Here is a 26204-nt window from a genome sequence, read left to right on the forward strand (position 1 = left end):
TACATGGAGAACAAGTTCTTACATAGTGAATAAGTTCTTACATGGTGAGCAGTGCAAGGGCAGTCATAATAAGGGAGAATGTGGGATTCACATATAAATCACGTATAAAAATCAAATGAATAATCATATCTGACTTGATTGTTTATAGTTCATGATGCATGATCAATACCAGATTATTTTTTAAAGCCATATTCTTTAAGAAAATTCTATACACTTTTTCAGATTCCACTGGAAAATGAACATGCTGTATGTTGTTCCATCGCCATAAAACTGGGAACATCAGCATCACCTAACCTCCAAAAATTGCTTTACACATCTCAGCGTAAGGTGGAGTTCCTCCGAATTCATCAAGAATCAGAAAAAAATTCATATTTGTGTGATTTTTATCCTCCGATTTAAATGGCGAATTATTATAATATTTTTGTGAAGGGACTAAGAGTCTAGTGTCACTAAATAATAGGATATGAAAGGATATCAAATGGGAAACTGAATATCTACAGTTTCATAATTCTGCCATCATTTTTACTTTGTATTTCTTACTCTTCGGTTGGGCTCTACTGTCTCTTGGTTCTGACCTCTATCATTCATATGATTAAGTGTTTACATGGAGCATAAATATTCATACGTAATGGAGCACTGATATTTCAAACATGCTTATTAGCTTTTATGAAAATATTTGAACAAATACTCTGAAGAAAAGGAGAGCAGGCTTATTCTGTTAATGCATTATTAACAGTAGATGCGCACAGAGGTGAATCCGAAATTTTCCTATTTTGCTATTAGGGGCCATTGAATAAAAGCATTAGCTTGCAAGTGCCCCAACTGTTTGGGCAGAGGCACAACACAGTAAAAGATGAACCATTCTGTTTACCTGTGATGAAATCCCTGTCTTGGCTCCCAGTATCCTTCATAGCACGGCGGACTGAGAACAATTTATGGCTCCTTTTCCTCCGCTGAGACTCTCCCTGAGGAGGTGTCAGGCAATTTCTTGATTATCCCTGAAACATTTGAAAGCTTAACAGAATGCAGGGGAGGGTGTTGATTAATGGCCTAGATCCATTTTTATTCACCAGCGAGTCAGATGTTTTGTCTGTGCGTGGCATTCTTGTATTTGACTCTTGTTCAACTTTCTGTTTTTCCCTCCATTTTGATGGTTAGTTTTGCACGTCCCCCTGGCTAAGCTATGGTGCACAGTGTTTAGTCAAACATCAATCTAGTCATTAGAAGACATTTTGTAGATGTGATTCACCTTTAAATCACTAAAATTTGTACAGCTAATTACCTTCCAGAATGTGTGTGTGGGGAGGTCTCGTCCAAACAGTTGAAGGCCTTAAAGAACAAGGTCTGAGGTCCCCAAAGAAAAAGATGTTCCAGACAACAATACAGAAGTTCTACCTTAGTACCCCACCTCTGTTCCCCCGACTGCAGTAGCCACTCTTGCCGTGTCAGCCTCCCCACAGGTGTTGTCTTGACCGTCCCAACAATTACATGAGTCTGTTCTTTAAAATCACTCTCTCTCTTTCTCTCTCTCTCTATATATATAGAAATAAATTCATGTATATATGCCTCTGTCCTCTCCTGTATGTATCATGACTAAAGCTCTCAGGATTTCCATTTCCAGATCCAAGTGCCCTACAATCTATTGTTGGCACAGGAGTCATGCCTGTCTGTTAATCAAGGATAGATTAATTGACTCATGGGCAGAAAATCTTCTAACAGTTTTTTTTTATCAGTTAGAATAAAAGGAAGTTTTAGAGTGGCTTGTATGTCCTAAAAGATCAAATTCTATGATACAAATCTACATTGTTTCTTCGGTTTCCTAATCACATTTATGCTCCAACAACCTTTGTCTCCAATGCTCCTCAACACAACAGTCACACTGTTTTAGGAACTGATGCCTTGTCAATTCTCTCTCCCTAGAAAAGTCTTCCCCCTAGATGTCCACGAGTCCGCTCACTCAACTGCCAAGTGTTTGTTTATAAACATCATCTTTGTAGAGGACTCCTGATGACCTTAATTAAAATTTAATTCCTATCCTGGCTACTTGCTTTATTTCATTTTCATGTTGCTCAATACAACATATTCCCATTCTGCCTATCTCCTGTATTTTTCATAAGCTCCCAAATGAGAGAGATTTTAAAAATAAATGTTTATGTTCTTGACTCAATCCATTTATTTAAGATCTATCAGGCATCTTTTTGCATGAGTGATTTTTACTGTGTTAGGCCCTACAGATAAAGCTGTGAATGGAATATACAGAGTCCCTGGCTTTATAAAAATAAATGTTTAGTGAAGGAGACATGTAGACTGTCTACCTGAGAGAACATGTAGAAATAGCTCCTAATTTGTGATTACATATAGCTTGATAATCAAAGTATGAGCAGGAATCATCCATCTGTTAGAGATAGATTTGATTTAGAATTAGTGAACACTTTTCTTTATTTCTGCTCTTCTCATTCATTCATTCATTCTTGCCCATTCCATGGTGGTAACAGTACAAGGTTAAAGCAATATCATTTACCGTATGCACTGGCTTGCACATATCTTATTATTAGCATATCTTACAGTGAACTTTAAATCCAATATTTGCCAGCATTCTCCAGGTTCTATGCAGAGAATTCTTCACCTCTTTGTTCCTCAAACTGTAGATCATAGGATTCAGCATGGGTATTACCAAAGTGTAAAATAAAGAGGCCATTTTATCAGTATCGAAGGAATCACTGGATTTGGGCGTCACATACATAAAGAAGAGAGTGCCATAGAATATGACTACCACTGTCAGGTGGGATCCGCAGGTAGAGAAAGCCTTGTGCCTGCCTTCTACAGAGTTCATCCTGAGAATGGCAATAAGGATCAGCATGTAAGACTCAAGAACTATCAGAAGAGATGACACCAAATTAAAAGCTGAAAAGATCAGAATTATCAATTTAATTTCACGGGTGTCTGAGCAGAGCAGAGATATCAATGGGAGACTATCACAGTAGAAGTGCCTGATGACATTATAGCTGCAAAATGATGAAATGAAAATTTTTATGATAGTCAACAAGGACAAAAAAACACTGTATACGTAGGGTACTGCCACCAGCAACTGACACAATCTGTGTGACATGATGACTGTGTAGAGCAGAGGTTGACAGATGGCCACATAGCGGTCATAAGCCATCGCTGACAGAATGAAAAGTTCGCTAGTGATAAACATACTAAAGAAAGTGAGTTGGGTAGCACACCAATTATAGGAAATTGTAGGTTGGTCAACAGCAAAATTTGCTAGCATTTTGGGTCCTACAGCTGTTGAAAAACCGAGATCAGTGAAAGCCAGGTGTCTGAGGAAGAAGTACATGGGTGTTTGCAGCCGAGGGTCTAGCTTGGTGAGGATGATCAGGCCCAGGTTACCCACCACTGTGACCATGTAAACAGTGAGGAAGAGACCAAAGAATGGAGGCTGAAGTTCAGGGACGTCTGTGATTCTCATTAGAATGAATTCACTCAACATCGTTAGATTGTGTTTGTCCATCAAAGCCATTCAGGAATCCTGTACTGGGAACAAATTGAAAAATAATCATTAACTTTCATGACGTGTGACTGAGATTACCATTGCAGTAAGTGAATGAAGACTTCCATCTTTCACTTATGGATTTTTGCTTTAATTGGTCACTCCAACACCTGGCAGCCCAGTTCTCTCCCAGTTCAGCTAAGCTCTCAACAGTTTTCTTAGCTATGACACCAAAAGCACATACAATGAAATGAAAAATAGATAGATTGTACTTTGTAAAAATCTAAAAACAAATCAACTTTTGTGCATCAAGTGACACTATCAAAGAATGAAAATTCAACCACAGAACAGACAAAAATATTGCAAATCATTGATCTGGTAAGGGTCTAGTACAGGGAACATACAGAAAACTCAACCAACCAAAAAACAAGATAAAGACTTGAACCAACAATCCCCACAGAAGATATACAAATGGGCAATAAGCACATGTTCCACATCATTAATAATTAGGAAAATGCATATCAAAGCCACCAGTGAGATAACACTTCACACCTCCTATGATGGGTATTAAAAAATTTTAAATGACAAACTCTGGCAAGGTGTTGAAGGATTAGAACCTTTGTACATTTTTGTTGAGAATGTGAAATGGTACAGCCACTATGAAGACAGCGTGATGGTTACTCTATATGCTAACCGTAGACTTACCATTATGACTCAGCAATGACATCCCTACATATATACCCCAAACTATTGAAAAGTACAGGTGTACATACAAAAAACTTAGAGATAAATGTGCATAGCGGCGTAATTTCTAATAGTTAAAAAATAGAAACAACCCATATACCTATAAACTGATGGATGGCTAACAAATGTGGAATAGCCATACAATCCAATAAATCATAAAAGGAAAGAAATACTGATCCATGCCACAACATGGATACGTCTTTAAAACATGCTAAATGTAATAAAACAAATATAAAAGGGCATGTATTGTATGTATACAATCCATGCAATTCTATTCTATGAAATCTCCAAAATAGGGAAATCCACAGAGATGGAAAACAGATCTGTTGTGGTTTTATGAGGAACACTGAATTATTTCTCAAGAGATAATGCATTTAGGGACATATATTTAATGTATACAGAAAACATTATAAATCACATGGAGCAAATGATATTTGAAATCTTTTTTTCTGACAAAATATGTAAAAAAAAATACAATAGGCACAGTGTAGCATGGGACTTCACTGTACAACAAGGTTAACTGAAGAGATTAGAAAACCTCCGTCATGCTACAGCCCTGCTCCATCTCCTGCCAAATACAGCTTTCAACACTAAATAAGTGACAATAAAGTCTACAATGAAATATTAATAAAAATACCCATGTAAATACATTTATTTAAACATCAAACTAACTTTTGAGTGAGACTAAGGAGAGTTTTAGAAAGAGCTGCTCTATAAATAAGGAGTGGAAAAGATATCTTAATTTAAGACAAAAACACCCATTCCTGCTTTATACTTTCACAAGGGCTGTTCTTTGCTTAAATCTGTATTTGGGCAAATTTTAATCTTAGTTCCAATTTCCATTTGATCTGCAGTAAGTGAATAAAGGGATGCATTGATGGAATTTAAAGACCCTCCTAAAGTTTGTTGGTAAGGGTGAGATGCAGTCCTCTTAAATAAAGAGATGTTAAAGTGTGATGGAGGCACCGTGTGGTGAAATGAGTTGATGCTTTAATGTTATGTCTTGGCCTCATCTTCAACTAAAAGTGGTGACTTACAAGTTGCATTGATTCTTTCAACGATATTGGTAAATTTGGGAAACACATGGTGTATTTGAACAGAGAAATTGCAAGGATTACACAAATACTGAGATAATTTTAATTTTAGATGTAACTGAAAAACCCCATGATAATCTGTTATTCCTTGAGGTTAAAAATTTTAAAACCCATTCAATTAGCTGTACATATGCTGTTATATTTGACACTGATTAGAGGTCCCAGTGAAAGAAAATAATAATGAAGGTCTTCAGGTCTTGGGGGTGAAGTTTCTTAACAATACTAACTCCTATTTCAGGGCTTGGATTTTTTTTTCACTATTCAAAGTGTGCAAACTTAATATACCAAATTAAATGTCCAGCGATCATCGAAAATCATAATAAAGATGTTTATGGCATCGTAGTAGCCCAGAATCTTCCACTATCACAGCAGATTGTTAAAGCTATGGTTAGATCGCCAAGGTGGGGTGTTAAAAAATTTCAGTAGGAGAGATGCCCACCAAGTGTCACTGGACCTGAGTTAGTCACAGAAACAGGTGCAGTCCACTCACCTCTGATGAGGAATCTCTCTGTCCTCCCTCTGTGTTCCTAACATAACCCAACAAGAATTTATGGGTTTCTTTCCCTCTTTGAGATTTTCCCTGAGGAAATGGTACAATTTGTTAATTATGCCTAAAGCATTTGAAAGCTTCAGGCAAAGCCAGTAGTATATCTGCTAATTACACAGGAATCTTTATGTGCCCACACATACACAGGTATCTTAGATACCTCTCCATAGTTTCTCTTGGTTAAGTCTTTCCTACTGAAACCCAGTATGTTTTTGTTGGGAATGTGAAATGGTACAGCCACTATGAAAACAGTGTGCTGGTTACCCTATATGAGACAACTGTATAGGCTTATGATGAAATTCAACCTTTTATTTTTATTTGTTTTTTTGCCAGACTTACAATTGCTTTTTAAATTGTTTATTTGGCTCAGAGTATATAGTGGAGAAATGGTTGAGCAATACTTAGTGCATTGTTTTAAAAAATCACAAAGAAAAAGCACATACATGTGGCTGTTTCCCCCTTATGTGTAGTGTTTTGAACTTAGTATTGAAGTATAATATACATCTTAACAAAAGCATGCATCATAAATACATTTTTACAAATAACACATCTGTGTAATCAGAATCCATATTAAACAGCAATAACAACAAAAACAACAACAAAACAGTATCAGAACCCCAGAAAATCCTTCATTCTCTTTTTACCACGAACTATCCCCTAATACACACCCATACACATACACACACACAAACACACAGTAATAACCGCTATGCGGAATTCTAACTGCATAGATTATTTCCACCTATTTTTGTTACTTTCTATAAAAGATACCCTATACATGTTATTTCATTGTGCATGGGTTCTTTCACCTTATCTATTGTGACAGATTGTTCTAGATTGCTCATCCTTATTTTTGTACACAATTCCATCTTACGACTATACCACAAATCAGTTATTCAATACTCTGTTAAATATTAGAATTGGTTTTAATTAGAGGTTTTGATGAACATAAAACCTTTTTTCATTTGTGTATTTATAAATAATAATAATTGGATTTTGTCATGTATTTATTAAAGATAATCACTTATATTTTAAAAAATTATTGCCTTGTACACAGAAGTTTCCTGATAATGGTAATTAAAAACAGCTACCCCCAACCCCTTGTGTCCACACCAATATTTATTTGAGATTGGCTTAATATCAAAAAAATTTCCTTTGGGTCTATTCCTTACACTAAAATTGCTGAATCATAGGATATGCATATTTAGCAACAGTGAATAGTGCCAAATGAATTTCCAGAGTGGTTATATCAATGTGTGTTCCAACAAGCAATGCAAATAGTTATGATTGCTCAATGTCTTCATCAAGATTTATTATTTTCTATTCTTTTCTGTCCAGGACAAATTTATAAGTCTAAGTTTGTACTTTTTTATCCTTTTCACCATTTTGTCCATCTCCCATCCCCACCCCTATAGAAACTACCAATCTGGTCTTTGTATTTATTAGTCTATTTCTATTTGGTTTGTTTGTTTTGTATTTTAGAGTCTGCACATTACTGAACTCATATGGTATTTATCTTTATTTGCCTGATTTATTTCACCTAGCATAATACCTTGTAGGTCCATCCATGTTATCACAAATGGCAAGATTTAATTCTCTTTTATGGTTGAGTAACATTCCATTGTCAATGTAGACCACACGTTCTGTATCCATTCATCCAAATGGACACTTAGGTTACTTCTATATCTTGACTATTATAAATAATGTTACAATAAACATAGGAGTGCACATATCTTTAGAAATTAGTGGTTTTGTTTTCTTTAGATAAATTCCTAGAAGTGTAATTGCTGTAACTGTGAATGGTAGTTCTATTTGTGTTTTTTGTAGAACCTCTATACAGGTTTACATAATGGTAACTCCATCTAAGAAGAAATACATTAAAAAAGACTTCCCTTTACTTATAAGTACTTAGTATTGTGAGACTAGTAATGTGAACTTCCAACTCTGCCCCTGAACTTAAGGACAAATCAAAGTTGATACCAGAAGGAAGATCACTACTTCAACAAGTTGAAAATAGGAAAAATGTTTCTACTTTTCTCTGCCTTTTACACATTCCTGCTTTTTAAAGGCTTATATACAACAAATAGTCTATACTGTAATTGTATATACATTCAATATTGGACTTTATATGGGGAATGTGCACAGATTTTTCCATATCCTACGCAGGGCACCTTGTACCTCTTTGTTCCTCAAGCTGTAGATCATGGGGTTTAGCATGGGTATTATCAAGGTGTAAAATACAGAGGCCATTTTATCAGTGTCAAAGGAATGACTGGATTTGGGCTGCACGTACATGAAGGACAGAGTCGCATAAAATATCACAACCACCATCAGGTGGGAGCCACAGGTGGAGAAGGCCTTGTGCCTGCCCTCTGTGGAGTTCATTCCGAGGACAGCCAGAAGGATCAGTGTGTAGGACACGAGGACTATCAGAAGGGAAGAAAGCAAGTTAAATGCTGAAAGGATCAATATTATCAACTCGATTTCCTGTGTGCTTGAGCACAGCAAAGTTAACAAGGGAAGATTGTCACAGTAGAAGTGATTAATGACATAGCCACAGAAGGATGAAATAAAAATCTTTATAGTGATTAGAAGAGAAACAAACATGCTATAGAGGTAGGGGACTGCCACGAGCACCCAGCACACTCTTTGTGACATGATGACCGTGTAGAGCAGAGGGTTACAGATGGCCACATAGCGGTCGTAGGCCATTGCCGCCAAAATGAAAAGTTCACTAATAATGAACATGATAAAGAAAGCTAGCTGTGTAGCACACCAATTATAGGGGATTGTGTGTTGATTAGCTAGAAAATTTACCAACATTTTGGGTGCCACAGCTGTTGAATAACCGAGGTCAGTGAGAGCCAGGTGTCTGAGGAAGAAGTACATGGGGGTCTGGAGCCTGGGGTCCACCTTGGTGAGGATGATCAGGCCCAAGTTGCCCAGCACTGAGATCACATAGATGGTCAGAAAGAGCCCAAATAAGGGGGCCTGCAGCTCAGGGTGGTCTGTGATCCCCAGGAGGATGAATTCTTTCAGCACTGTTTGATTTTGTTTGTCCATCCAGGCCATTAATGAGAATTACTGTGGGAAGAACCATCAGAAGAGTCAGTGGGCTTCAGAAGATATCATCTGTTAAAATTTTAGTATGCAAAGCCACTGTGCATAAGATACATCCAATGAGTTGAGGTGGAGTGATTTCAAACAAGACTCACCTCCATTACTGAACCTGGAACAAACTTAGAAACTAACAAGTTAAGGTATACAGTAGCCATTTCGTTTTTTGAGTCACATACTGGGTATCATTACAAGGTAGATATGGTCCCTCTACGGTTGTGTCTCCAATATATCATCAGAGAATTCTGACCAAGAGCAAGAATCCTGATATTTTTTTCAAAAATGTTTTTCATTTAAAACACATGTAATTGGTTAAAACATACCACATCTTAGAAGGAATAATAATCAAAGTACTTGCCCCTGTACCTTCAATCCAGTCTCCAGAGAAAGCCATTGCTAACTCATTTAATAGAATTTGATTTACCTTTCTTCATTGCAACTCCACATATCTAAATGGCATTGTCTTTGGGTATCTATTTGATTTTTTAATAAAAATGGAGTATATTTACCGTATTTTATTTAGATATTATTCTTTCACCTTTATGTCATCATCCATCAAGAATACATGAGTGCTTTGAATTAACATGTTTGATTAAGATGTATTCTCACTCCACTATGATTTCATGAGTTTTAAACACTTAAAAAGATTTTTATGATAATAAGAAATAATTCACCTACCTTGCAGAAGTCCTCAAGATGTTCAAATGCACATAAACCATTTTTTATTTCTTATAGAACAATGTATTTGAAATTACTGCATTTGTGTGCTGATTTTCCAAGTGTCTGACTTTTGCTACATTGCATACAGAGTAAGGCCTGCACCTGTAATTTATTCATATGCAAAAGGACAACTGGTAGCATTCCCACGTTTGCACTGACACTGGCATTAGGGTTGCTGAAATGATGGGCTTAATGTTGTAGTTATATTTTTGTAACACATTTTAAGGCAAGTAAAAAGTTCTTAAAATGTATTTGTTAATGTACCACTTATATACTGTATATATACAGTATACTTATATAATGTACTTATATACTTATATAATGTACCACTTATATAACATTTGTTAATGTACCATTATATACTTATCCAAAAAAAGGGTAATGCTACTGTAAGATAGGGAATGCCATCTCAGATACCTCAGGGGCTGGCAAAGGAAATCGTTTCATGAAGTATACTGATAAATGCTAAAGTATTAAGAATGAGGGGATTTAGATATGACAAAATTCATTTGGAGCACTCAAATTTCACCCCTTTAAATGCACACAGACAGGACAGAATGTCCAGATAAAGTCACTGGACATGTCATTAATAAAAATGAAGTATATTTACCATATTTTATTTGGATATTATTCTTTCACCTTTATGTCATCATCCATCAAGAATACATGAGTGCTTTGAATTAACATGTTTGAATTTCAGGGTTGCATTTTATCTACTTCTACATGCCCTAGTCGCTTCTCCTTCAAATTGTTTAAAAGGTGCTTCCCAGCTTTCATGGAAAAAGATCATCTATATTTATTACAGTCTTCTGGGAATATAAAAAAATGAGGACCACCCTGCAACACATCCTAGGAGGCCAGTAAAATCCTGGGTTTTTTTTAAAAAAAAAAAAGAGATATATACTATGTTTAAATCTATGTTTCCTAGACTTGGAAAACCTATGACAATAATTCACCACATTATTAGACTGAAGTAGAAAAATACCAAGCATGTAGTAGGTAAAGAACTAATACCATTCAGAATGGGCAGAAACAATAAAAACAAAGAATAAAAGGGAAAGTCCTTAATTTAATAGAATATCCTCAAAAGTCAGATTGAGCAAACTTTTAAAAGTAAGACTGTTTAAACTTTTTTGAGAAACATTATGGAAGTCCTAAATAAATTGGTAGAAATACTGTTTCTGGATTGTAGAACTTCTTAGTAAAAATGTCAATTCTGCTCAGATAACTCTGTTTACTCAGTTCCTAGCTAATCAAAATCTCACTAAGGATTTTATAAAGTTAGACACTGATTAAATAATGTATTTAGAAAATGCAAATTCTAAAGTATAAGCAAGACACTTTGGAAAGACCTGTACAACCAGATATTAAAACTTAGAAGGCGAGAGTCATTGAGACAATATTGGCACCGGATGGGCAAACATATCACTGGAACAGAAAAGAGAAGTCAGGAAAAGCCCCTGATTGCTTAGACCTGTAGTGCACGTAAGAGGTGGCAAGTTAGGACAGTGAGGCAAACACGGTCAGTCCAGGGGAGCTGAAGAAAATGATTATCCACATAGTAGGGGATGCAAATGGATTTTTAGCTCATCCATCCAAAAATCAATCCTAGACTGGCTAAGAGCTTAATGTCATAAGTAAATACTTAAGCTTTTCCTGCGTTAAAAACTAGAAGCTCTGTGTGTCCCTAAGTAGACAGTATTTCAAGGAGATCAGAAAAAAAATTCAACATTAATTTGGCAGATTAAATCTACGTCATAAATTTTACTCTATCCAAAAATCTGGTCACCTTAAAAAATCTGGTTCTACTTTAAAAAAGTAGTACAAAGCATTCACTAGGAACAAGGAAACAGATGGCGAAGTCCAATGCCATATGCAAAGGAAGTTGTACTTGAAGAAAGGAATAATCCACTGCACTTTGTACAGCATGGCAAACCTCTTCACCACAACATCTAAGTTACAGTAATTTGACAAATGCCTGGAGTTCCTCTGAAACTCAGCTGCATTGGTAGTTTACCTGCCCGCTCCTTCCACCAGCTCCGCCCAAACACTGACTGGAAAAAAAAAACAGGGAAACTGAGCAACAAAATTGATTCTTATCTGGTCAAGGCCTAGACTCACAGCAGCACCAGGACTTCGATGGATGAACTCAAGGATGAAGCTCAAAGCGGTCCTCTTATGCAAAGGCAAATACCTGACCTGAACTAAATATTCTTTACAATTTTGTAAGAGCCCCAACTGAGATACACAGGGTGGTTAAACTGAAAAAATTTTGCTCACATTCCAAGGAGGGAGGGAGGGAAAAGTGAGGGAGATGAAAAAAAGAAGAAGCTTCAACAGCTCTAAAAATATGCCAGACTGAAGACTCTTTGGGTCATTGAGTTTCAGCAGAAATATATACGTGTATTAATTATTTTAAAATTATGAAATAAGGACAACTACCCACGCAGCTTTCACCTAATACAGCTAAAAGGCCATGAGTCTGATATGTGTTTCCATCTGGTTGTGTGAAATACAATGTGTTTTACTACTTTCTGTGAGGGTCAAGTGTCTGGAGAGCTCACTTGGGTGCTATGTTGAGGCCGTTTGGAAGTGCCTGACATTTAATGCATCAAGGAGCAATCAGTACTCAACAGATAAGAGACAGAAATCAATGGATCAATGCTCTAGCTTTCCCAACCATCTATAAGAGCTCTGAAGGACTCTTCAGAGCATGTCAAGTGACAGAACCTTAGTTGCTGACAATTATCTATGCTCTTTTGTACACTTTATCAGCTTTTTCCCTTCTCAATCTCACATTCCCTATTCCCTCATTTTTGCTTCCCGAAATCACCTACCAAGTAAACATCACATACCCAAGTCCTCAACTCATGGTTGGTTCTTGGGGGAATTGTATATATTCCAATCTCTTGAATGGTATTAGTAAAGCCAAGCCACAAATATCCATATCACTATGGCACTCTATGGATGTATGTTGATATGTTGATAAGAGATAACAATTGCATCAGTGTATAACCGGAAGCTCTGTCAGAAACTATTACTGTCTGGAGTATAGACAGTACCAATAACTGACCTGACCATCAGCATTTTTGCTAAGGTCTAAGATTCTAGGAAAAGCTTCCCCAAAAAGCTTAGTCTTCTTTCAGAATGTTTATGGTTTAGAAAGTGCAGTCAAATATAGAAATAGTAACAGAAATGCTGTCCCTTATTACCTTCAAAGAACATAGTAAGAGCAGTAAAAACATATCATTACTCTGGAAAACAGTTATGAAAAGAGGTCATTAATGTGCATGGGTAAAGTCCTAAGTCTGACATTGGAACTGTACTTTTATCTATAATTTAAATTGAAGCAGGCACAAAAAACAGTCAATGGAGCTAATCTAGTTATCATGATAATTGTACCATCTACTCACCTAAAATGAGGAATGGCTTCCTGTTCCCCCATGTGATTACTAGCCTGACTACAGGCAGAAGAATTTATGGCTGCCTCTCCCCTCTGAGACACTCCCCTGGGAGTTTGAATGCAATTCCTTGGTTATTCCCAAAGCACCTGACAATAGGAAATGATGCCTCTGGTCTTTGTTAGCTATCTTGGGTACTTTTGATTTCCCTAGTGAGGAAATGTTCTTTATATACAATTCACCTGCTCTTTTGTGTTATTATTTTTTTCTGCACTCACTCAGATATCTGTATTTAAGTATATTACTTCTCAGATACATGCTTAAATCATCTATAAATCATATAAACTTTTAGTCATTTGCACAATATTTTCTTCCAAGTTTTCTGTCTGAGGATGAAGACAAAACTCTAAACACATCCTAAAGAGTTTTAGAGATTCAGATGGAATAAAAAGTATGAATTTGTTTGTAACTCTTATTTTTCTTCTTCTAGCCAAAGGGACTAAAGTGAGTTAATAGTATCTTAATTCTATATTACATAATCAGTCAGTCCCAACTTCCCATCCCCACTTTCAGTTTCTCTTCCCCACATACCTACTTCCTCTACACAAAAATTGATATACATTCTTTAAAAGGAATACAGCCTTGGAAAGTAAATATAATGGTAGTTTTAATATGTGCACACATGTTGTTATATAACTCATTTGGAATCTCAAGGTCCTCACTCATTTTGAATTACAGTCATTTTACTGCACACACAGTGATATTTTGCTAACTTCTGTTTAATAAAATTGCTCTAATACAGTCTTCCCCTATTTAATATATGTTTGTTCCCCTAGTAAATTGACCTTTAGTTAGTTATCATATCTTTACTTCTGCATGTATTAACAACTTTCTGTGTGTGGTCACCATTGATCCCTGAATGAATATGTCTGAAATTTCTCCTGAAATTGTTCCCTGATTTGGGAAAAATAAGCACATTTAATGTCTTTAAATAAGGATGGATTTCTTTTGACATTTTTTTCCATGAACATACATTTTACCATACACAAGAATTTCATATCTGGACATCCAATTTATGAATACATACTGCTTATACATGCACTAAGTCATTGCAAGAAATATTTAAATCAGATTAACTTTATAGAGCTAATGTTGTTTTACTCTACATTCCAAATATTGGTCAGGATTTAAAGTAGAAAGATGCACTGAACACAATCCATGTCTACTAAAATGTTTGGAGATTATAACAAGACAAATAAATATATCATGTAAATATAGCTGTAGTATTTAAATATCTATGCTAGTGATAAAATTGACAGTCTTGAGGAATGCTGATAAAGTAGTTGCTGGAATGGCACAAAAACGTACTCACACCCTGTAGCAGAGGTGGGCTGGCTGATCACCAAATCTTATTTCCTTTCATCCTGGACAAAAGCTGGACTATTTCTCCTCCCTATTGCAGTTTAGAGTAACAAAGTGACAGACTTCTACCTGTTAAAGAGCACCTTCCTCTCTGTCAGCTGTTCTCTCCAATCCTGTGTGCTTGTCTGAAAGGCTTTCCACAGTGACTTGCTGTCTTGTGGTTTCCTATGGTTGAACCATTAAATATTGGCGACATGGTGACAAATTGTGAGGGAGGAAGCAAACAATGAGAAAACGGATTGTAGCAGAAGGGGAGATGCCCTGCTGTCCAAGAACTGTTAGTTATAACATGATGATCATTTGGTGCTCAAGAAAGAATAAGCTTCCCTAAACATAAAAACGTTGTAATTACTTAGTTTAAGCTATGACATCTGGCTTTCTTTGGGTAAATAACCAAAACAGTGGGATCACTAGATCATATAGTGTTTCTATTTTCAATTTCTAGGGACCCTCCACACTGTTTTCCACAGCAGCTATTCCAGTTTACATTCCCACCAATAGTGCACAAGATCCCCTTTTCTTCACATACTTGCCAACGTGCTTGCTATTTCTTGTCTTGTTGATGCTAGCCATTCTAACAGGTGTTAGATGATATTTCATTGCAGTTTTGATTTGCATTTCCCTGATGATTAGTGACGTTAAGCATCTTTTCATGCACCTATTGTTCATCTGTAGGTCTTTAGAAAAATGTCTATTCAGGTCCTCAGAATATGTGTTTTTTAGGTATTGAGTTGTATGACTTCTTGTGTATTTTATATAATGACTCCTTGGCTGTATCATTTTCATAAATCTTTTGGATATTTGATATACACAGTTATACCACATGAAAATAATTAAACTCTATTTCTGCTTTCCCAAGTATATACATGTTCACACATCATAATTTAACAGAAATCTGAGATGATAAAGTGTCATTCAGGTGGATACTATTGATGGATTATTCACTTCTGTATAAATGCTAGCATAAAACACAGTAACGGCCATCAGAAACATGTCAGTATGCCAGCCTGATGGATACTGGATTCTAAATGATGTGAAAGACACAAAGAAAATGTGACAAGATAAAGGCCTTAAAAGATTATCTAATTGGAGATGTATTTAAAAAGTCTCCCTTTCAGTGGCACCACAAGTACTTGACAATATGAAGACAGTGATCTGGAGTTTATTGTCTGGCCCTGAAACCTGAAAATAAATCAGTTTATACAAGAAGGGTGAACAGCGCTTGAACATCTAACAGTTGAAAACAAGAAAACTGTTTCTGGTTTCCATCCCTTTTATACATTCCTTTGTTCTAAAGGATCACCATGTATAACAAACAGCAGTACATATGTAATCAATTGTATATACATTCAATATTGGACTTTATATGGGGAATGTGCACAGATTTTTCCATATCCTATGCAGGGCACCTTGTACCTCTTTGTTCCTCAAGCTGTAGATCATGGGGTTCAGCATGGGTATTATCAAGGTGTAAAATACAGAGGCCATTTTATCAGTGTCAAAGGAATGACTGGATTTGGGCTGCACGTACATGAAGGACAGAGTCACGTACAATACCACTACCACCGTCAGGTGGGAGCCACAGGTGGAGAAGGCCTTGTGCCTGCCCTCTGCGGAGTTCATCCTGAGGACAGCAAGAAGGATCAGTGTGTAGGACACGAGGACTATCAGAAGGGAAGAAAGCAAGTTAAATGCTGAAAGGATCAGTATTATCAACTCGATTTCCCGTGTGCTTGAGCACAGCAAAGTTAACAAGGGGAGACTGTCACAGTAGAAGTGACTAACAACATTATAGCCACAGAAAGATGAAATAAAAATCTTTATGGTGGTTATCAGAGACGTAAAGGCACTGTAGATATAGGGGACTGCCACGAGCATCCAGCACACTCTTTGTGACATGATGACCGTGTAGAGCAGAGGGTTACAGATGGCCATATAGCGATCGTAGGCCATCGCCGACAGAATGAAAAGTTCGCTAATGATGAACATGATAAAGAAAGCTAACTGTGTAGCGCACCAATTATAGGGGATTGTGTGTTGATTAGCTAGAAAATTTGCTAACATTTTGGGCCCGACAGCTGTTGAATAACCGAGGTCAGTGAGAGCCAGGTGTCGAAGGAAGAAGTACATGGGGGTCTGGAGCCTGGGGTCCACCTTGGTGAGGATGACCAGGCCCAGGTTGCCCAGCACCGAGATGGTGTAGATGGTCAGGAAGAGCCCAAATAAGGGGGCCTGCAGCTCAGGGCGGTCTGTGATCCCCAGGAGGATGAATTCTTTGACCAATGTTTGATTCTGTTTGTCCATCCAAGCCATTAATGAGAATTACTGTAGGAAGAACCATCAGAAGAAAGTCATTGGTCTTTAGAAGATATCATCTGTTAAAATGTTAGTATGCAAAACCACTGTCGGTAAAATAAATTAAAAATTTTTTAGATCTCGTGGTTTAGAATGAGACTCACCTCCATTATGGAAGTTGGACCCAAATTTAGAAATCATACAACCTCAGAGATGGAGTAGCAATTCTACTTTTTTATGTCATATATTGGTTGTAATAACAAGATATATACCATCCTTTTTGGTCCTATCAAAAATATATCATTAGAAACATCTGGCCCAGAATGGGAATCCTGATATTTTTTTCAAAAATGTTTCATTTAAAATTCATATAACTCATTAAAACATAGACATTTTAGAGGGAATTATAGTGAAGCTGCTGGCCCCATGCTTCTTGCCCCTGCACTCTCGTTCCAATCTCCAAAGAAACCCATCGTTAACTCATCCAGTAGACTTTGATTTCCTTTTCTTCATCATCATTCCACATACCTAAATGGTATTCTCATCCCACCATCCATGTGAATTTTTAAAATTTTATGCTCATTTCACTATGCTATCATGAGTTTAGAACATTGTTTAGTGATTTTATGGTGATAGAAAATAATTGAGCTACTTTGCAAAAGTCCCTGACATACCCAGTATCAGGTATATAGACAACTTTATTTCCTGTAGAATAGTGTATTTGAAACTTCAGCCTTTATGTACCTGTTTTTGAAGCGTCTGATTTTTGATGTTGTGAATGAAATAAGGCCTGCATCTGTAATTCATTCAAAAAAGAAAGAGCAGTTAGCACCCATTCCCACATTTGTTTTGACTTTAACAATCATCTCTCTGAAATGATGGGCTTTATGTTGTAATTACATATTTCTAGCACCTGTTAATAGACTTAAAAACTATTAAAATGTATTTGCTAATGTACCACCTATAGTCACCTGTAAAACTGCTATAAATGTACATACATATATATCAGAGATGGGCAAACAGTATCATTACATGAAATATATGGATAAATGATCAAGTTATGGGGAACAGAGGATGTAGATATGGCATGATTCATTTGAAGTACTCAAAATTTCTCTCTCTAAATGTATATAGACACAACAAATAATTACTTGATCCAGATAAAGCCAACTGGGTATGGCTTTGATATGTAACAGAAGTATACTTAGTAAATTTTAATTTTAATACTCATATCTTTTTTTCATCATCCATCAAGAAAACATCAATTTTATGAATTAACATAATTAAAGGATTACATTTTATCTACCTGTACTTTCCCAAGTCCTTTCTTCTTCAGATTGTTTTGTGATTGCTTTCAAACTTTCATGGAGAAAACATCTATATTTATTACAAACTTATTCAGAGTATAAAAACACTGCATAGACTCCACAGTAGCACCAGGACTTGGGCAGAGGTGGGGATGGACATGAAGCCCAAGGCTGTCCTCTTAGGCAAATGCAAACGCCCCATCTCAGCTAAATATTCTATACAATTTTGCAAATAACCTCAAGTGAGATAAAAGCATTGGTCAAATTAACAATATTGTGCTCACATTTAAAGAAGGGTGGGATGAGAGAGGGAGATTTTAAAAAAAAACGGAAGAATCTTGAATGGCTCTAAAAGTAAATCAGGGTCCACAGTCTTTGGGTGAGTTAGCATCGGCAGAAATATGTACACATGTTGATCATTTTAAAATTATGAAAAAAGAGACAAACACCCATACATCTGTCATCCAGTACAGTTAAAAAGGCCATGAGCTCTGACATATGTTTCCATCCCTTATTGTGTAAAATATATTCATTAGCTCAGCAAGGGAACAGTAACTGCAATTAGGTGGCATTAGTGGATACAGAATCAAATATAAACCTTTTCTAATTACACATAAATTTTTTCAAATCTAAGACTTTTCTAATCCTCCTCATCCTATTCTTCAAAAAACAATTCTCCCTATTTACCTGTGCTATATGCAATTTATCATATGAAGAACAAGAGATCAAGAAGAAAACTTCCCTATGCATTTAGATACATTAGGAGAGAGGAAAAGAAATACCCATTCCTGCAGTTTTGAAGGGGTTCAGGTGTGGCAAACCCACCGATACTGAAAGTAGAATACATGTGCCTGACTATTAACTCTCCCAAGGATTGATTTTCTTGACTCTGTAGTTGCATTGATTTTAAACTCAGTTTTGTCCCCACCATCAATATATTAAAAGATGCATAGGCCCACTACCATGTGGAAGCAAATTTAATACAAAGATAGTAGGGACACAGATGTCCTATTATTGTGGTCTGGTGGACCTATTAGCCAAAGTCAAAATGTTCATATTATATTATTTTGGCTTTGTCCTTAACTTACTATTGCAAATATTACTGCAGTGGACACATTCGTTGTCATTTTAGGCTACCTTGGACATGGTCTATTGCCATACTAGATTTTTTATGGCATGCTGGCAGCTTATCTCAAGTGTTTTACTTCTTTCCCTAGAGGTAAAATGTCTTGAGAGCTAGCTTAGATTATATGCAAAACAGTTTGGAAGTAAGTGACATTTAATGTGTTCAAGAGCAATACTCAACAGAGAAGGAACAGAAATCAACTGATAAACACCCTGACCTTCCTAGCCATGTACAAGAGCTCTGAAGGACACATCAAAGCACCTCAGGGGATAGAACCTTAGCAGCTGACAGCAGTAATCTACATTTTATTGTACACTCCATTCCCTTTCTACCTTCTCAGTCTCACATTCCCTATTCCCTCATTTTTGCTTCCTGGAGTCACCTGCCAAATAAACATTATATACCCATGTCCTCTGCTCAAGGTTGGTTCTTGGGGGAATTGTATATATTCCAATCTCTTGAATGATATTAGTAAAATTAAGCCACAAATATTATAGCACAAATGAAACTATGGATGCATGATGATAAGAGATAACAATAATGTCATATCACTGAGTAACTGCAAGCTCAATCAGAAGCTATTACCGTCTGAGGCATGGACACTCAGCACCAATAACTGACCTGACCATCAGCATATTTGTGCAGGCAACATTCTAGGAAAAGCTTTCCAAATATGCTTACTTCCCTTTCAGAATGCTGATGGTTTAGAATATGCAATACAATATAGAAATAGTAACAAATAGAAATGATGTAACTTATTACCTTCAAAAAACACAGTAATAATGATAAAGACATATCATTACTCTGGAAAAAGTAGTTATGAAAAGAGATCATTATTGTGCATAGGGTAAAGTCCTGAGTCTGACATTGAAACTGTACTTGTATCTATAATTTAAACTGAAGCAGGCACAAAAATATAGTCAATGGAGCTAATCTAGTAATCATGATAATTGGTACCATCTACTCACCTAAAATGAGGAATGGCTTCCTGTTCCCCCATGTGATTACTAGCCTGACTACAGGCAGAAGAATTTATGGCTGCCTCTCCCCTCTGAGACACTCCCCTGGGAGCCTGAATGCAATTCCTTGGTTATTCCCAAAGCACCTGACAACAGGAAATGATGCCACTGGTCTTCATTAACTATCCAGGGTACTTTTGATTTCCCTAGTGAGGAAATGTTCTTTATATACAATTCATCTGCTTTCTTTCATTATTGTTTTTTCTGCACTCACTCAGATATCTGTATTTAAGTATATTATTTCTTGGATACATGCTTGAATCACCCATAAATCATATAAATTTAGAACTTTCCACGGTGGCTTCTTCCTAGTTTTATGTCTGAGGATGAAGACAAAACTCTTTGAACATGTCCTAGAGAGTCTTCAAGTTTCAGATGGAATGAAAAAGTATGAATTTGTGTGTGACTCTTATTTTTCTTTTTCTAAACAAAAAGACTAAACTGATTTAATGGTATCTTCATTCTATATCCCATAGTCATCCTGTCTTAATTTCCCATCCCCACATTCAATTTCCCTTCCCCACATAGGTGCCTCCTCTACAAAAGTTGGTATCTTTTCTTTCAAAGGAATACAGCCTTATAAAGTAAATACAATGTTAGTTTTAATGTAAACACATATGTTATTCTATAACTCTTTTTTAATCTGAAGTTTCTCATGCATTTAAATTATAGCCATTTTACTGTATACACACCAATATTTTGCTGACTCACTTTTTTAATTGTTACAATATGGGTCTTCCCCCATTTAATACATATGTTTGTTCCCCTAGTAATAGGCCTTTAGTTAGTTGCCATCTCTTGTCTTCTACATGTATTAACAACTGTCTCTGTGTGGCCTCACTGATCCCTCAGTGAAGACATCTGTGAAATTTCTCCTGGAATGGGCCCCTGATTTGGGAAAAATAAACACATTTAATGTATTTAAATAAAGACAGATCTATTTAAACACTTCCCTTATTAAATACATTCTACCATTAATACACAAGAATTGCATACTATGGACATTCCATTTATGAATATGTACTTCTTGTACATATGCTAAGGTATTGCACTAGATAGTTAAATCAGATTTAACTTTATAGAGTTAATACTGTTTTACTAAATACATTATTTTTAAAATAATTGAAATCTGTTCTGGGTTTGCACCAGAAAAATATGCTAAGCACAACTCATATCTACTAAGAAGTTCAGAGATTATATCAGACACATCATTTTAATATACTTTCAGTATTTGAATGTCTATAATAATGAGAAGATTGACAATCTTGAGTAATGCTGTTAAAGTAGTTCCTGAAATGACAAAAAAACTGACACACACTCTGTTGCAGAGGTGGGCTGGCTGATCATCAAATCTTTTTGCTTTCTACCTGGACACATGGCTAGACTATTATTCATCCTCCTTGTACTTAGTTGTGGTCAAATTTCCGAGTTCTTTTATCTTTTATTACTGAGGTAGTAGAAAAATCTTTAAACTAAAGAGTCTTGGGTTGTATGTAGACTATTGAAATTTATGTTCACAGTCTTTCAAAACAAAACAAATTGATGGAAAAATAGTCCTTTAGTAAGTTTTTGGTTTAAGTTTATAAAATAGCATTTACTACAGTGAATTTAGGTAAGTTTTATGGCTTTTCTTATTTTCATGCTCTTAGAGGGGTTCAGTGTGTGCCGCCCAAGATTTACAAACTTGCAAAACTTTCTGTCTAGAGCATCTCTGTATGGTGGAGTTGGGTCAAAGCTACTGCCTCTGGTGTACCTATAGAATGAGGGGCTTCACATCTTTCCTAACTTTTACAGGTATTCTCAGACCTTGCTCTGTGACTATGTATTGCATCTCCTACCTACTCTAATTACTAACAAGGTTTTGTTGTCACTGTATGGATCCAAATCCCATGGAACCTCCTGTACAGTCAGGTAGGTGTAACCTGGAAGTGTAGGTGACTTAATGTCTCAGAGGATGAGCTTTGGCCAACAGGAGATCCAAGTTGGCAGATAAATTATTTTTCCTATCTTATTACATTGAAAACTGGTGCTGGGATGATGTGCCTGCCTGGTTGGTTGACTGAGATAATTCATCATTTCTGATAAATGTGTTGCAAGTGAATATGTTGGGGATGGGATTGATTTTATTTTCCTTGGTTCTTGTCCCTGCTGAAATAAAAAATTGAAGGGAAGATACACAGTAGTGAGGCAGAAGAAAAGTTTAATTTGAATGCACTGCAAGGGAGGAGCAGGCCAGAGTCAAGGTAGATAAAGGCACAGTTACTTGAATCAAGCAGAGAGGAAGGGAAAGTGGAGGAAAGGGAAGCTCATTGAACTGCTGCTTCACCTAAGGGCATAATCCTTTGTCAACTCCTGAAACCAGTGTCACCTGGCATCCAGTGTCCATTTGGATCTGCACAGCATGGGAACTAAGCCCACCCAGGATTTGGGGGAGCTGCACAGCATTGGATGGAGTGTGAGATTATGTTCTGAGAAATTCCCAATGGCAAAGAAAAGAGATTTCCTGGCAGGCTACTAAAGAGCATGATCGCCCAGCTGCAGTCCTGTCCAGCTCACCCAGGTGAAGGGAACTTGCAAGCCCAAATCAGAGCTCTCAGCAGCCCCTCCCTCCTTATCTGGACTAGGACAGAGAGGTGACACACTTGAAGAAAGGCGAATGCGGGCAACCTGAGAGAGGAGGCATTTGGGTAAGGGTTGGCATAAGGCATGATGTGTACAGGTGATTCATAATTCCTTTGAAGTTTTGTCATAAGAATAGGGTTATTTAGGTGACTATGTTGGTTTGGGACTTCAGCATTTCTTTGTCCACATAGGTTTATTTGCACTTCCTAGATCTGTCTCCTGCCCTGGTTACAAAGATAACTTAATCAGGGCCTGGAGGAACAGGAAAAAAAAGCATAGAGGTTAAGTTAAAGAATTAACTGGGCCTTTTAGCAGATTTAAGGAAATCTTACAATGGCATGATCTAATTGATACAATGCAGACATGGGCTGCACTCAGATGCTTTTCTTTATTTGGGGAATATATGGACATTCTAAGTTACTCCTGGACTTTGGAGCTTCACCTGACTAACTCATTAACTCTGTGAGTCCTTTCTGGCTCTAGTTTTATCTGGTTAACTCTCTGAGTCCCTATTTGTGGGCTTTACTGGCCTTATTCTCCTCCACCTGCTCATATCTATTTTCTGCCTAACAAATACATGAATGTGTGTGCATATGTACATATACTTTGGGAACCTTTGAACCCAGTGTTTTTTGTATATCCTTTATTCAAAGAGGGATTTGTGTACAGTTTGTTTAGAACAAATTTTGAAGCTATGTAATGTAGAAAGGGTATTAGTGTGTAAGCTTTGCTCTTGTGAGACTATGAGTACCAGTGAATGAGACAGGTGTAAGATTTTAGGTTGCCACCTTTAACAAAATATGCCAATATTGATGTAGATGTTTAGGCAGAATAATGATCCTCTGACCCCACCAAAGACACTGATGTCCTTCGACTCAGATCTGCGAACAGGTTGCCCTCCAGAAAAAGAACAGATTTGCTAATGAGGTGACGTGAGTGGGTCAGGAAGTATGGATCTGCAGGGCAATGGAGTAATGAACTTAACACCCTTAAGGTTGCACAAATCATACAGTTCATGTTGTAATTTCCTTTCACACAACACTCAAAGCAGGAGATTAAGCATATCTGAAAGTCACACATATCAGAGATCAATACCGGTCACAGTGCATGATTCAGGTCTGGGCTGTCCCAGTCAGCCTCTCCTCTTTCCCAAGGGAAATGCGAAGCAGCAGAGACAGTTCCAGTGGAGTGACGAATCCATGATGGAGCAGGAGCAAGCCTCGGAGCACACGTCTGTGGTCCTGTGTTAGGGATCTCTGGGACAAGCTTGCCACATGGGTCTGTCCAGTCCCTTATATGTCCTGTCCATCCATCCAGGGGTCAGAGATGAGAAGGGACAGTCCATGTGTGGTGTTACCCAGCTCAGGCATTCACAGGCACGCCTGGCATATGGCATGATAACTGACATCCCTTTGATAACTGTTAGTCCATTCTTGGGTTCTGTGATTCTGCTGCTGTTTTGTTCCTTCAGGTGCTCACCGGCACACCTTTCGGAGTGGTGCATGTTTACAGAGGCAGTCGGTGGGAAAGCAGGCAAGCCTGACATGAGCAACACATCATGAGATTAAGTTAAAGACCTTGGCATGAGGATGTTCTCCTGGATTATCTAGGTGAGACCAACATAATCACAGGAAAGAGAGGGAGGCGAGGGAGTCAGAGAAGAAAATGAGGCAGCAGTGGAAGCAGAGGTGAGAGAGGTAGGATTGCTAGGTGAAAGGGAACCAGGCAAGGGATGTGGGGAACCTCTAGAAGGTAGAAGTGGCAAGAGAACAGAATCTCAAAGAGGTCCTGCCAGATATGCAGCCTGCTGATAACCTTGACGTTAGCCCAGTGAGACTCATTTTGTACTTCTGACTCCAGAACCATAGTGTTGGGAAGGAAGGAAGGAATTTCCCCTCCCCCTCGAGTTTCTTCTAGCTGGTCTTGGAATCAAATTGCCAATGACATGGCAGAAAAATAAACAATTTAATTATGTACAGTGAGTACAGGAAACCATAGACAGAGATTCCAAGGACAGTCAGGGAGAATGAGGTCTACATGTCATCCTGAACGATGGAGAAGGGGGCAGGGGCCTGAGACGTCAAAGGGCAAGGGAAGCAATTCACAGGAATATGAAAAGAGTAAATGTTTGATAAACAAAATACTTGGTGGGCCCCCAGAAACAATGAAGCTTCACAAAGAGGAACTTTACAGCTTTAGCCACATTCTTCTCTGTCTTCCACACCTAGTTTACCCTATAATATAGCTAGCTAAGGTGATGGTTCTCCCTGAAACAGTTCCCATCAACATGCTTTTCTTTTGTTCTCATTAATCTACAGTTACATGAAGAGCATTATGTTTACTAGACTCCCCCCTTCATCAAGTCCCCTCCCAACCCCATTACAGTCACTGTCCATCAGCGTAGTAAGATGTTGTAGAATCACTACTTGTCTTCTCTGTGTTGCACAGCCCTCCCCATGCCCCACCCCCACATTATACATGCTAATTCTAATGCCCCCTTTCTTTTTCCCACCTTATCCCTCCCTTCCCACCCCTCCTCCCCAGTCCCTTTCCCTTTGATAACTGTTAGTCCATTCTTGGGTTCTGTGATTCTGCTGCTGTTTTGTTCCTTCAGTTTTTCTTTGTTCTTATACTCCACATATGAGTGAAATCACTTGGTACTTGTCTTTACCCAGTTACGTGGTGAGGGTTTGGTGGGGTGGGGGAGGGTCAAAGTTTCTTCCTTAGTCTTTTGGGCCACAGCAATTTTCAGTTTCAAATAATCTGCATGCCTAAGTGACACATCTTGGACCAGCGTGCCCTTGGCCCCTGCAATGGCATAATAATTTTGTGTTGCTTCAAGCCACTGAATTGATGGTGCTTTTCACAGTGCCATTAGGGAACTAGCACAAGTAACAACACAATTACTTTTAGAAAATATGTGTATGTAAACCACATTGAAAGGTAGCAGAACTCCAGTTTTCATTCGAGATTTTCACTTATTTAATACATGGGATTGATAGAAAGCAAGTGTGACTTTAGTCCTGTTGCTTCAATTCTGTTCTCCTAACCAGACTCAGAGAATAGTTCTCTGCTGGGAAATACACTTGGTGGGTGAACTAAATACAACAATAACAAAATAAAAGCAAATAGACAAACATAAAATAATAGACATTATAGACTTTTATATACTTACAAATAATAAAACATAAAAGTCTTGAGGGCTAAATGCTATCAAGTTATTGCTAATTTTGTCCCTCAAGACTAGAAATATATATATCATAGTGTTTTCAGTTTATTTATGACTAATGTCATAAA

The 26204-nt window shown here is 37.3% G+C and overlaps 3 protein-coding genes across 3 annotated transcripts; all 3 read right to left on the reverse strand.

The window, feature by feature from the left end:
• Positions 1-2551: 2551 nt before the first annotated feature.
• LOC108400937 (olfactory receptor 8K3-like) lies at positions 2552-3523 on the reverse strand. The gene has a single exon (XM_017666563.3). It carries the CDS (start codon positions 3521-3523, stop codon positions 2552-2554), a length of 972 nt encoding a protein of 323 aa, XP_017522052.2.
• Positions 3524-8002: 4479 nt separating this feature from the next.
• Positions 8003-8950, reverse strand: LOC108400938 (olfactory receptor 8K3-like). Its single transcript, XM_036996748.2, has one exon. It carries the CDS (start codon positions 8948-8950, stop codon positions 8003-8005), a length of 948 nt encoding a protein of 315 aa, XP_036852643.2.
• Positions 8951-15900: 6950 nt separating this feature from the next.
• LOC108400939 (olfactory receptor 8K3-like) lies at positions 15901-16851 on the reverse strand. The gene has a single exon (XM_036996790.2). The coding sequence runs from the start codon at positions 16849-16851 to the stop codon at positions 15901-15903; it is 951 nt and encodes a 316-aa protein (XP_036852685.2).
• Positions 16852-26204: the final 9353 nt, after the last annotated feature.

Source organism: Manis javanica, chromosome 11, assembly GCF_040802235.1.
Source record: "Manis javanica isolate MJ-LG chromosome 11, MJ_LKY, whole genome shotgun sequence".
Classification (NCBI taxonomy): Eukaryota; Metazoa; Chordata; class Mammalia; order Pholidota; family Manidae; genus Manis; species Manis javanica.

What these genes read in the sequence shown, in the direction of transcription:
- LOC108400937 (XM_017666563.3), bottom strand. Translation starts at nt 3,523, where the DNA reads ATGGCTTTGATGGACAAACACAATCTAACGATGTTGAGTGAATTCATT.
- LOC108400938 (XM_036996748.2), bottom strand. Translation starts at nt 8,950, where the DNA reads ATGGCCTGGATGGACAAACAAAATCAAACAGTGCTGAAAGAATTCATC.
- LOC108400939 (XM_036996790.2), bottom strand. Translation starts at nt 16,851, where the DNA reads ATGGCTTGGATGGACAAACAGAATCAAACATTGGTCAAAGAATTCATC.